Source organism: Entelurus aequoreus, linkage group LG05 (genome assembly GCF_033978785.1).
Source record: "Entelurus aequoreus isolate RoL-2023_Sb linkage group LG05, RoL_Eaeq_v1.1, whole genome shotgun sequence".
NCBI classification, from domain to species: domain Eukaryota; kingdom Metazoa; phylum Chordata; class Actinopteri; order Syngnathiformes; family Syngnathidae; genus Entelurus; species Entelurus aequoreus.
This window is the reverse complement of record NC_084735.1, coordinates 85954523-85966212: the sequence shown is the minus strand read 5'-3', so window position 1 is coordinate 85966212 and position 11690 is coordinate 85954523. Positions and strand designations below refer to the sequence as shown.

The 11690-nt window shown below is 33.7% G+C and overlaps 1 protein-coding gene across 1 annotated transcript; it reads left to right on the top strand.

The window, feature by feature from the left end:
- The first annotated feature begins 5133 nt into the window (after positions 1-5133).
- On the top strand, positions 5134-11120 carry ubtd2 (ubiquitin domain containing 2). Its single transcript, XM_062046587.1, has 3 exons — positions 5134-5337; positions 9718-9954; positions 10093-11120. The coding sequence occupies exons 1-3, from the start codon at positions 5268-5270 to the stop codon at positions 10572-10574; spliced, it is 789 nt and encodes a 262-aa protein (XP_061902571.1). The 5' UTR covers positions 5134-5267; the 3' UTR covers positions 10575-11120.
- The last annotated feature ends 570 nt before the right edge of the window (positions 11121-11690 follow it).

Below are 11690 nucleotides of genomic sequence, written 5' to 3'. Positions count from 1 at the left end.
AATAATTGCCCAGGCCTGCTATAACGTGTACAACTGTTACACACCGTGTTGAAGACTAACAATATTAGCCAGAGGGGGGGCGGGGTCACTCGAGCCAGGTCACATGATTGACACAGTAAATTGCACCTGTCATTGTGATCATCTAATAAGCAATGTTTGCAGTCAGGGTGACAGTGAGCATTACTCAATGTAATCAATCAAATTAGTTTGCAGAAAAACATCAAGAAGACGCCATCACGGCCGCCTGACAGGAAGCTGCAAACACTTTAAAGCAGGGGTCAGCAACCTTTTGAAAGCAAGAGCTACTTCTTGGGTAGTGATTAATGCGAAGGGCTACCAGTTTGATACACACTTAAATAAATTGCCAGAAATAGCCAATTTGCTCAATTTACCTTTAACTCTATGTTATTATTAATAATTAATGATATTTACACTTAATTGAACGGTTTAAAAGAGGAGAAAACACGAAAAAAATGACAAATAAATTTTGAAACATAGTTTATCTTCAATTTCGACTCTTTAAAATTCAAAATTCAACCGAAAAAAAGAAAAGAAAAACTAGCTAATTTGAATCTTTTTGAAAAAATGTAAAAAAATAATTTATTGAACATCATTAGTCATTTTTCCTGATTAAGATTCATTTTAGAATTTTGATGACATGTTTTAAATAGGTTAAAATCCAATCTGCACTTTGTTAGAATATATAACAAATTGGACCAAGCTATATTTCTAACAAAGACAAATCATTATTTCTCCTAGATTTTACAGAACAAAATTTTAAAAGAAATTCAAAAGACTTTGAAATAAGATTTAAATTTTCTAGATTTGCCAGAATAATTTTTTTTGAATTTTAATCATAATAAGTTTGAAGAAATATTTCACAAATATTCTTCGTCGAAAAAACAAATTAAAATGTATTTATCATTCTTTACAATAAAAAAAAAAAAAACATTTACTTGAACATTGATTTAAATTGTCAGGAAAGAAGAGGAAAGAATTTAAAAGGTAAAAAGGTATATGTGTTTAAAAATCCTAAAATCATTTTTAAGGTTGTATTTTTTTCTCTAAAATTGTCTTTCTGAAAGTTATAAGAAGCAAAGTAAAAAAAAATGAATGCATTTAAACAAGTGAAGACCAAGTCTTTCAAATATTTTCTTGGATTTTCAAATTCTATTTGAGTTTTGTCTCTCTTAGAATTAAAAATGTCGGGCAAAGCGAGACCAGCTTGCTAGTAAATAAATACAATTTAAAAAATAGAAGCAGCTCACTGGTAAGTGCTGCTATTTGAGCTATTTTTAGAACAGGCCGGCGGGCTACTCATCTGGTCCTTACGGGCCACCTGGTGCCCGCGGGCACCGTGTTGGTGACCCCTGCTGTATCATGAATATTGGATGTGTGTGTTGAAAAGGCCCGCGACTGGTGACACAAACACGACTTGACTGTCGCACAAACAAATCGGACAAGTTTTTTTGGGGTATTTTTGGCGGACAGCAACATGCGGAAATAACTTTTTAATTGAAGAACATTTGGACACGTTTGGGGGGATTTTGATATGGTTTGGGGGGGATGTTTATGAATAATAATTATGAATAAAATGTTGCCGCACAAACGTTTGGGACTAGTTTGGGGAGATTTTGACAAGGTGGGGGCGGGAGGCAGTCGGGGGGCTGGTTATCGATAACACGTTAAAGGCCTACTGAATTGATTTTTTTTAATTTAAACGAGGCACATGCACTAACCCCTGTTCCACCGTGCTGCCCACAGTAATAACATGTTTTTATTTTTTTGATTTTTTTGTGGCTATTATAGTTTTTGTGTTATTAACGTTTTATATATATATATATTTTAACATTTGTTAACATATTTGTTAACATTTGTTAACATAATTTTTGTTAGCAGTAATAACATGTTAACAAAAATTATGTTAACAAATGTTAACAAATATGTTAACAAAAAATACTATAAAACGTTAATAACACAAAAACTATAATAGCCACACAAAAAATTGTTTTTTGTCAACATTTGTTAACATAATTTTTGTTTGTTCCTTTGTGCTGCAAATTTTTTTTTTTTTGTGGCTAATATAGTTTTTGTGTTATACGTTTTATAGTATTTTTTTGTTAACATTTGTTAACATATTTGTTAACATTTGTTAACATAATTTTTGTTAACATGTTATTACTGCTAACAAAAATTATGTTAACAAATAGTTTTTGTGTTATTAACGTTTTATAGTATTTTTTTGTTAACATTTGTTAACATAATTTTTGTTAACATGTTATTACTGCTAACAAAAATTATGTTAACAAATGTTAACAAATATGTTAACAAATATGTTAACAAAAAATACTATAAAACGTTAATAACACAAAAACTATAATAGCCACACAAAAAATTGTTTTTTGTTAACATTTGTTAACATAATTTTTGTTTGTTCGTTTGTGCTGCAATTTTTTTTTTTTGTGGCTATTATAGTTTTTGTGTTGTACGTTTTATAGTATTTTTTTGTTAACATTTGTTAACATATTTGTTAACATTTGTTAACATAATTTTTGTTAACATGTTATTACTGCTAACAAAAATTATGTTAACAAATAGTTTTTGTGTTAATAACGTTTTATAGTATTTTTTTGTTAACATTTCTTAACATATTTGTTAACATTTGTTAACATAATTTTTGTTAACATGTCATTACTGCTAACAAAAATTATGTTAACAAATAGTTTTTGTCTTATTAACGTTTTATAGTATTTTTTTGTTAACATTTGTCAACATAATTTTTGTTAACATGTTATTACTGCTAACAAAAATTATGTTAACAAATGTTAACAAATATGTTAACAAATGTTAACAAAAAATACTATAAAACGTTAATAACACAAAAACTATAATAGCCACACAAAAAATTGTTTTTTGTTAACAATTGTTAACATATTTGTTAACATTTGTCAACATAATTTTTGTTAACATGTTATTACTGCTAACAAAAATTATGTTAACAAATGTTTTTTTTGTGGCTATTATAGTTTTTGTGTTACTAACGTTTTATAGTATTTTTTGTTAACATATTTGTTAACATTTGTTAACATAATTTTTGTTAGCAGTAATAACATGTTAACAAAAATTATGTTAACAAATGTTAACAAAAAAATACTATAAAACGTTAATAACACAAAAACTATTTGTTAACATAATTTTTGTTAGCAGTAATAACATGTTAACAAAAGTTATGTTAACAAATATGTTAACAAATGTTAACAAAAAAATTCTATAAAACGTTATTAACACAAAAACTATTTGTTAACATAATTTTTGTTAGCAGTAATAACATGTTAACAAAATTATGTTAACAAATGTTAACAAATATGTTAACAAATGTTAACAAAAAATACTATAAAACGTTAATAACACAAAAACTATAATAGCCACAAAAAAACATTTGTTAACATAATTTTTGTTAGCAGTAATAACATGCTAACAAAAATTATGTTAACAAAAAATACTATAAAACGTTAATAACACAAAAACTATAATAGCCATATATATATAATAGTCCCATTTGTGCTGCAATTTTTGTTAACATATTTGTTAACATTTTTTAATATAATTTTAATATAATTATAATTTTTGTTAACATGTTATTACTGCTAACAAAAAATATGTTAACAAATGTTAACGAATATGTTAACAAATGTTAACAAAAAATACTATAAAACGTTAATAACACAAAAACTATAATAGCCACACAAAAAATTGTTTTTTGTTAACATTTGTTAACATATTTGTTAACATTTGTTAACATAATTTTTGTTAACATGTTATTACTGCTAACAAAAATTATGTTAACAAATGTTTTTTTTTGTGGCTATTATAGTTTTTGTGTTACTAACGTTTTATAGTATTTTTGTTGACATATTTGTTAACATTTGTTAACATAATTTTTGTTAGCAGTAATAACATGTTAACAAAAATTATGTTAACAAATGTTAACAAAAAAATACTATAAAATATTATTAACACAAAAACTATTTGTTAACATAATTTTTGTTAGCTGTAATAACATGTTAACAAAAGTTATGTTAACAAATATGTTAACAAATGTTAACAAAAAAATTCTATAAAACGTTATTTACACAAAAACTATTTGTTAACATAATTTTTGTTAGCAGTAATAACATGTTAACAAAAATTATGTTAACAAATGTTAACAAAAAAATACTATAAAACGTTATTAACACAAAAACTATTTGTTAACATAATTTTTGTTAGCAGTAATAACATGTTAACAAAAGTTATGTTAACAAATATGTTAACAAATGTTAACAAAAAAATTCTATAAAACGTTATTAACACAAAAACTATTTGTTAACATAATTTTTGTTAGCAGTAATAACATGTTAACAAAAATTATGTTAACAAATGTTAACAAATATGTTAACAAATGTTAACAAAAAAATACTATAAAACGTTATTAACACAAAAACTATTTGTTAACATAATTTTTGTTAGCAGTAATAACATGTTAACAAAAATTATGTTAACAAATGTTAACAAATATGTTAACAAATGTTAACAAAAAAATACTATGAATATATAACAAAAACTATAATAGCCGCAAAAAAATAAAAAATTGCAGCACAAACGAATCGGACAAGTTTGGGATGATTTTGGTATTTTTGGCGGACGGAACCATGCGCAAATAACACTTGTGCTTTTTTAATAATAATAATAATAATATAAAAACTGTAATAGTTGGACGGAAAAAATGCAGCACAAACAAAATGGGGACAGGATTGGGGCGATTTTGTCAGAAAATGTATTTTAGAATAATTTAAAGTACTTTAAACATTTTACAGCACAAACGAATGGCAGTGTAACTTTAATATTTGCAATGATGACGTCACACAGGTCACGTGCACTAGGTGCTGAATTGGGGGCGGGGTCAGTTATGAAGAGACAACAGCTCGAATTACTCAACAATACATTTTCATTGGCGACAAAGTTGACATTAAAGTGTTTTTTACAATCATTTCTTGTTTACTGTTGAACATTTTTTTGGGTCACCCTCTCCTACCCTTGACGGGAAACTTTCTAGCCGCCGCCGGGGATTGGGAAGGAAAGCGGGCGAGGGAGCAAGTGAAGGAGACGAGGGCGCAGGACCGGGCGGAAGTGAACGGGAGCGGGGCTGGCTAGCTCATGTAGCCGTTAGCCGCGTACCGCTGGGGGGGAGGCGAGCTACCCAGCCGGGCTGCTGTGCCGAACCATCCATGGGCGGCTGTGTGGGGAGCCACCACGACTCCTCGGGCAGCTTGAACGAGAACTCGGACGGAACCGGAGGTAACTGCTGGCCGCCGCGTAGCCTCGAAGCCGGACAGCTGCTTTTGTTCACTGGTCTGCCCGCTTGTTAGCATGCTAGCTGAGTTAGCCTGCTGGCTAGCTGCTTAGCACAGTTAGCTCTGTTTGCTAACTACTAGCTAGCCGCTACATTTATAACGTTTGACTATGACGATGGTGATGATGTTTTATTTTTAAACACTTCAAACACACGGACTGTCAACAAATGTCAGGGTTCATTGCTTACATCAGGGTACTCTTGTCCCGATACCAATATTTTGGCACCGGTACCAAAATGTATCTCGATTATTTTCAAAATAAAGGGAACCAGCAAAAATGTCAATATTGGCTTTATTTGAACAAATAATATTATTATGATACATTAAAACATGTTTCTTATTGCAATCAAAGAACAATGTTGTCATTAAATAAGATAGTGAACATACTAGTGTTGTCCGGATACCAATATTTTGGTACCGGTACCTAAATGTATTTCGATGCTTTTCAAAATAAAGGGAACCACAAAAAATGTCAATATTGGCTGTATTTTAACAAATAATATTATGATACATTAAAAAATGTTTCTTACTACAATCAAAGAACAATGTTGTCATTAAATAAGATAGTGAACATACTAGTGTTGTCCGGATACCAATATTTTGGTACTGGTACCAAAATATAATTCGATGCTTTTCAAAATAAAGGGAACCACAAAAAATGTCAATAATGGCTTTATTTTCACAAAAAATCGTATGTTTTGTATTGCAATCAAAGAAGAATTGTGTCATTAATTAAGATAGTGAACATACTAGTGTTGTCCCGATACCAATATTTTTGTACTGGTACCAAAATATAATTCGATGCTTTTCAAAATAAAGGGAACCACAAAAAATTTCAATATTGGCTTTATTTTACAAAAAATATTATGATGCATTAATCATGTTTCGTATTGCAATCAAAGAAGAATTGTGTCGTTAAATAAGATAGTGAACATACTAGTGTTGTCCCGATACCAATATTTTGGTACCAGTACCAAAAGGTATCTCGATACTTTTCAAAATAAAGGGAACCACCAAAAATGTCAATATTGGCTTTATTTGAACAAAAAATCTTATGATGCATTAAACATGTTTCATATTGCAATCAAAGAAGAATTGTGTCATTAAATAAGATAGTGAACATACTAGTGTTGTCCGAATACCAATATTTTGGTACCGGTACCAAAATGTAATTCGATGCTTTTCAAAATAAAGGGAACCACAAAAAATGTCAATAATGGCTTTATTTTCACAAAAAATCGTATGTTTTGTATTGCAATCAAAGAAGAATTGTGTCATTAATTAAGATATTGAACATACTAGTGTTGTCCTGATACCAATATTTTTGTACTGGTACCAAAATATAATTCGATGCTTTTCAAAATAAAGGGAACCACAAAAAATGTCAATATTGGCTTTATTTTACAAAAAATATTATGATGCATTAATCATGTTTCGTATTGCAATCAAAGAACAATTGTGTCGTTAAATAAGATAGTGAACATACTAGTGTTGTCCCGATACCGATATTTTGGTACCAGTACCAAAAGGTATCTCAATACTTTTCAAAATAAAGGGAACCACCAAAAATGTCAATATTGGCTTTATTTGAACAAAAAATCTTATGATACTTTAAACATGTTTCATATTGCAATCAAAGAAGAATTGTGTCATTAAATAAGATAGTGAACATACTAGTGTGGTCCAAATACCAATATTTTGGTACCGGTACCAAAATGTATTTTGATTCTTTTCAAAATAAAGGGAACCACCAAAAATGTCAATATTGGCTTTATTTTCACAAAAAATGTTATGTTTTGTATTGCAATCAAAGAAGAATTGTGTCATTAAATAAGATATGGAACACACTAGTGTTGTCCCGATACCAATATTTTGGTACCAGTACCAAAATGTATTTTGATTCTTTTCAAAATAAAGGGAACCACAAAAATGTCAATATTGGCTTTATTTTCACAAAAAATCTCATGATACATTAAAACATGTTTCTAATTGCAATCAAAGAACAATGTTGTCATTAACTAAGATAGTGGACATACTAGTGTTGTCCGGATACCAATATTTTGGTACCGGTACCTAAATGTATTTCGATGCTTTTCAAAATAAAGGGAACTACAAAAAATGTCAATATTGGCTCTATTTTAACAAATAATATTATGATACATTAAAACATGTTTCTTACTACAGTCAAAGAACAATGTTGTCATTAAATAAGATAGTGAACATACTAGTGTTGTCCCGATACCAATATTTTGGTACCGGTACCAAAATGTAATTCGATGCTTTTCAAAATAAAGGGAACCACAAAAAATTTCAATAATGGCTTTATTTTTCCAAAAAATCGTATGTTTTGTATTGCAATCAAAGAACAATGTTGTCATTAAATAAGATATTGAACATACTAGTGTTGTCCCGATACCAATATTTTGGTACCGGTACCAAAATGTATTTTGATTCTTTTCAAAATAAAAGGAACCACCAAAAATGTCAATATTGGCTTTATTTTCACAAAAAATCTTATGATACATTAAAACATGTTTCTAATTGCAATCAAAGAACAATGTTGTCATTAAATAAGATAGTGAACATACTAGTGTTGTCCTGATACCAATATTTTGGTACTGGTACCTAAATGTATTTCGATGCTTTTCAAAATAAAGGGAACCACAAAAAATGTCAATATTGGCTGTATTTTAACAAATAATCTTATGATACATTAAAACATGTTTCTTACTACAATCAAAGAACAATGTTGTCATTAAATAAGATATTGAACATACTAGTGTTGTCCCGATACCAATATTTTGGTACCGGTACCAAAATGTAATTCGATGCTTTTCAAAATAAAGGGAACCACAAAAAATGTCAATAATGGCTTTATTTTCACAAAAAATCGTATGTTTTGTATTGCAGTCAAAGAACAATGTTGTCATTAAATAAGATAGTGAACATACTAGTGTTGTCCCGATACCAATATTTTGGTACCGGTACCAAAATGTATTTTGATTCTTTTCAAAATAAAAGGAACCACCAAAAATGTCAATATTGGCTTTATTTTCACAAAAAATCTTATGATACATTAAAACATGTTTCTTATTGCAATCAAAGAACAATGTTGTCATTAAATAAGATAGTGAACATACTAGTGTTGTCCGGATACCAATATTTTGGTACCGGTACCTAAATGTATTTCGATGCTTTTCAAAATTAGGGAACCACAAAAAATGTCAATATTGGCTGTATTTTAACAAATAATATTATGATACATTAAAACATGTTTCTTACTACAATCAAAGAACAATGTTGTCATTAAATAAGATAGTGAACATACTAGTGTTGTCCGGATACCAATATTTTGCTACCGGTACCAAAATGTCTTACGATACATTTCAAAATAAAGGGAACCACCAAAAATGTCAATATTGGCTTTATTTGAACAAATAATATTATGATACATTAAAACATGTTTCTTATTGCAATCAAAGAACAATGTTGTCATCAAATAAGATAGTGAACATACTAGTGTTGTCCCGATACCAATATTTTGGTACCGGTACCAAACGTGACGAGGTTGGTAGAAGGTGTGGATCGAACCAGGAACCCTCAGGTTGCTGGCACGGCCACTCTTTGTTCAGTGGATCAGATGTTTGATGAAGCTCTGTGTCTATCTACCACCACTACTGTTTTCTGTTTATTTGTTACTGACTGTGGCAGGACACCTCTGCCTCTGTTTCACTTTATGTTGCTGGTAAATAATATGCTTGTAGTAGTAGGCTAAAGTTAAATTATTTAGTATGCACTAATTAAAGGGGCAGAGCTTTAAGAGACATTTTAGCTTTTATATTTTATAAGATATATTTTTTGTAAGAACCACAATTAATAAATATATTTCAGTGAATAACTTATTGTTCAAATCTGTATATAAATATGTACATAAAGTGTTGTAATTATATTGTAAAATGGAATGATGGATGGACGTTTAAAACAAAACTGTTATTATTAATTAGTAAGTATACATTTTTTGAGCCTTTTTAGAGAAAATCAAATCATTGTAATAAATTATGCAAATTACTCGATGATGTCATGGTGACCACGCCCATAGCCACGCCCCCACCGCCACAGGTATCTTGGCAGTTTATGGGAAACACTGCGCAAGGGTGAAGTGTCTTGCTCAAGGACACAACGAAACGTGACGAGGTTGGTAGAAGGTGGGGATCGGACCAGGAACCCTCAGGTTGCTGGCACGGCCACTCTCCCAACCGCGCCACGCCGTCCCCGATTGATTGATCGGACCGGGTCGATTCAGTAACGGATGGTCTCCCTGCAGTGGCGCTCGGGCGGAACCAACCTCTGAAGCGCGAGCGTCCAAAATGGAAGAGCGACTACCCGATGACGGAGGGCCAGCTGCGCAGCAAGCGAGATGAGTTCTGGGACACGGCGCCGGCCTTCGAGGGCCGCAAGGAGATCTGGGACGCGCTGCGTGCGGCCGCCAGCGCCTTCGAGAGCCACGACCACCAGCTGGCCCAGGCCATACTGGACGGCGCCAGCATCACCCTGCCGCACGGTCAGTGTGCCCGATACCCAGCATGCATCGCTCTCGTGGCGTGACCCGATACCCAGCATGCATCGCTCTCGTGGCGTGACCCGATACCCAGCATGCATCGCTCTCGCGGCGTGACCCGACTCGTGTTCTCCCCCGCAGGAGCTCTGACGGAATGTTACGACGAGCTGGGGAACCGCTACCAGCTGCCCGTCTACTGCCTGTCACCGCCCGTCAACATGATCGAGGAGCGCTCGGACGAACCCGACGGCTCCGACCCGGACTCCGGCGGCGCCGACGCCTCGGCGGGGGGCGACGGCGGCGCGGCCGGGGACTTCCAGCTGCGGCTGCGCCTCTCCACGGGCCGCGATCTCCGGCTCCCGGTGCGATCCGTAGACACGGTGGGCATGATGAAACGCCGCCTCCAAAGTCAGGAGGGCGTGGCCGCCGCCACCCAGCGCTGGTTCTTCTCGGGTCGCCCGCTGACGGACAGACTGCGTTTAGACCAGCTCAACATCTCGCGGGACTACGTGGTGCAGGTCATCCTCAGCCAGCCGCCTTCCACGCCGGCGCGGAGGGCCGAGACGTCCGGGCCGGACCCGGCGGAGGAACCGCGGCAGGAGCCCACGCCCGTGGAGAATTAGCGCCGGAGGCGGGACTCTTGACTCGGCGACGCATTTTTACCGCATGGCGCCGAGGTTCTGCTGACATAAAGACTTTGAACCTTTCGCCACCTGGACTCTTCACGGCGCCTCTCCTAGCTGGAAGACGGCGCCCCCCGCTGGATGACACGCTTTTACGTCACGCTACAATCATGTGTGTGTTGTGGAACATGATGAAGGCACATCGTCATCCTCCATTGCAGCAACAACGCATATTTTGATTGAAAAAGCTTTTTTTAATTAAAATGATTCTTTGTTTCTAATCTGGGACGTATTCTTTGCAGTGTACCGAGAGGGCGGAGCCTAATTCTCACAACGTTAATACTGTATTTGATTCATCTCTTCACTAGAGACCTAAATATCGGCGTTGTCGGCGCCGATATTTGGCATATGATAGCAGTATTTAATGAAATGTGAAGTAGATAGTAATAATAAGCAGTGCACCAGCACCAGCCATTTTGTCCTGCATGAGAAAAGTTCTCTTTTTGCTGCCAAAAATTAAAAATGTACTCTCATTGTCAATAATTCTCCCCAAATATGTTTTGATACCTGACAGGGTGTTTGTTTTGTTCTCTCCTTCTTGCTCGCCTGCAGTAATTCTCCACTTTAGAATTTTTGCCGGAAAATCCAGTTTTGGTCCTTCTCTCCTTGCGCCACGACTTTCATGTTCCGTCATTCAATCAAATAACTGCACAGAGATGGATGGACTGAAAATATGTCTCTGCCAAAAACCAAAACATTGTGTCTTGACTAGAGATGTCCGATATCGGCCGATAAATGCTTTAAAATGTAATATCGGAAATTATCATTATCGGTTTTTTATTATCGGTATCTTTTTTAAATTTTTTTAATTAAATCAACAGAAAAAAACACAAGATACACTTACAATTAGTGCACCAACCCAAAAAACCTCCCCCATTTACACTCATTCACACAAAAGGGTTGTTTCTTTCTGTTATTAATATTCTGCTTCCTACATTATATATCAATATATATCAATACAGTCTGCAAGGGATACAGTCCGTAAGCACACATGATTGTGCGTGCTGCTGCTCCACTAATAGTACTAACCTTTAACAGTTAATTTTACTACTTTTC

What these genes read in the sequence shown, in the direction of transcription:
- ubtd2 (XM_062046587.1), top strand. Translation starts at nt 5,268, where the DNA reads ATGGGCGGCTGTGTGGGGAGCCACCACGACTCCTCGGGCAGCTTGAAC. An exon ending in GAACTCGGACGGAACCGGAG is followed by an intron (nt 5,338 to 9,717) that starts GTAACTGCTGGC and finishes GTCTCCCTGCAG; the next exon opens with TGGCGCTCGGGCGGAACCAA. An exon ending in CAGCATCACCCTGCCGCACG is followed by an intron (nt 9,955 to 10,092) that starts GTCAGTGTGCCC and finishes TCTCCCCCGCAG; the next exon opens with GAGCTCTGACGGAATGTTAC.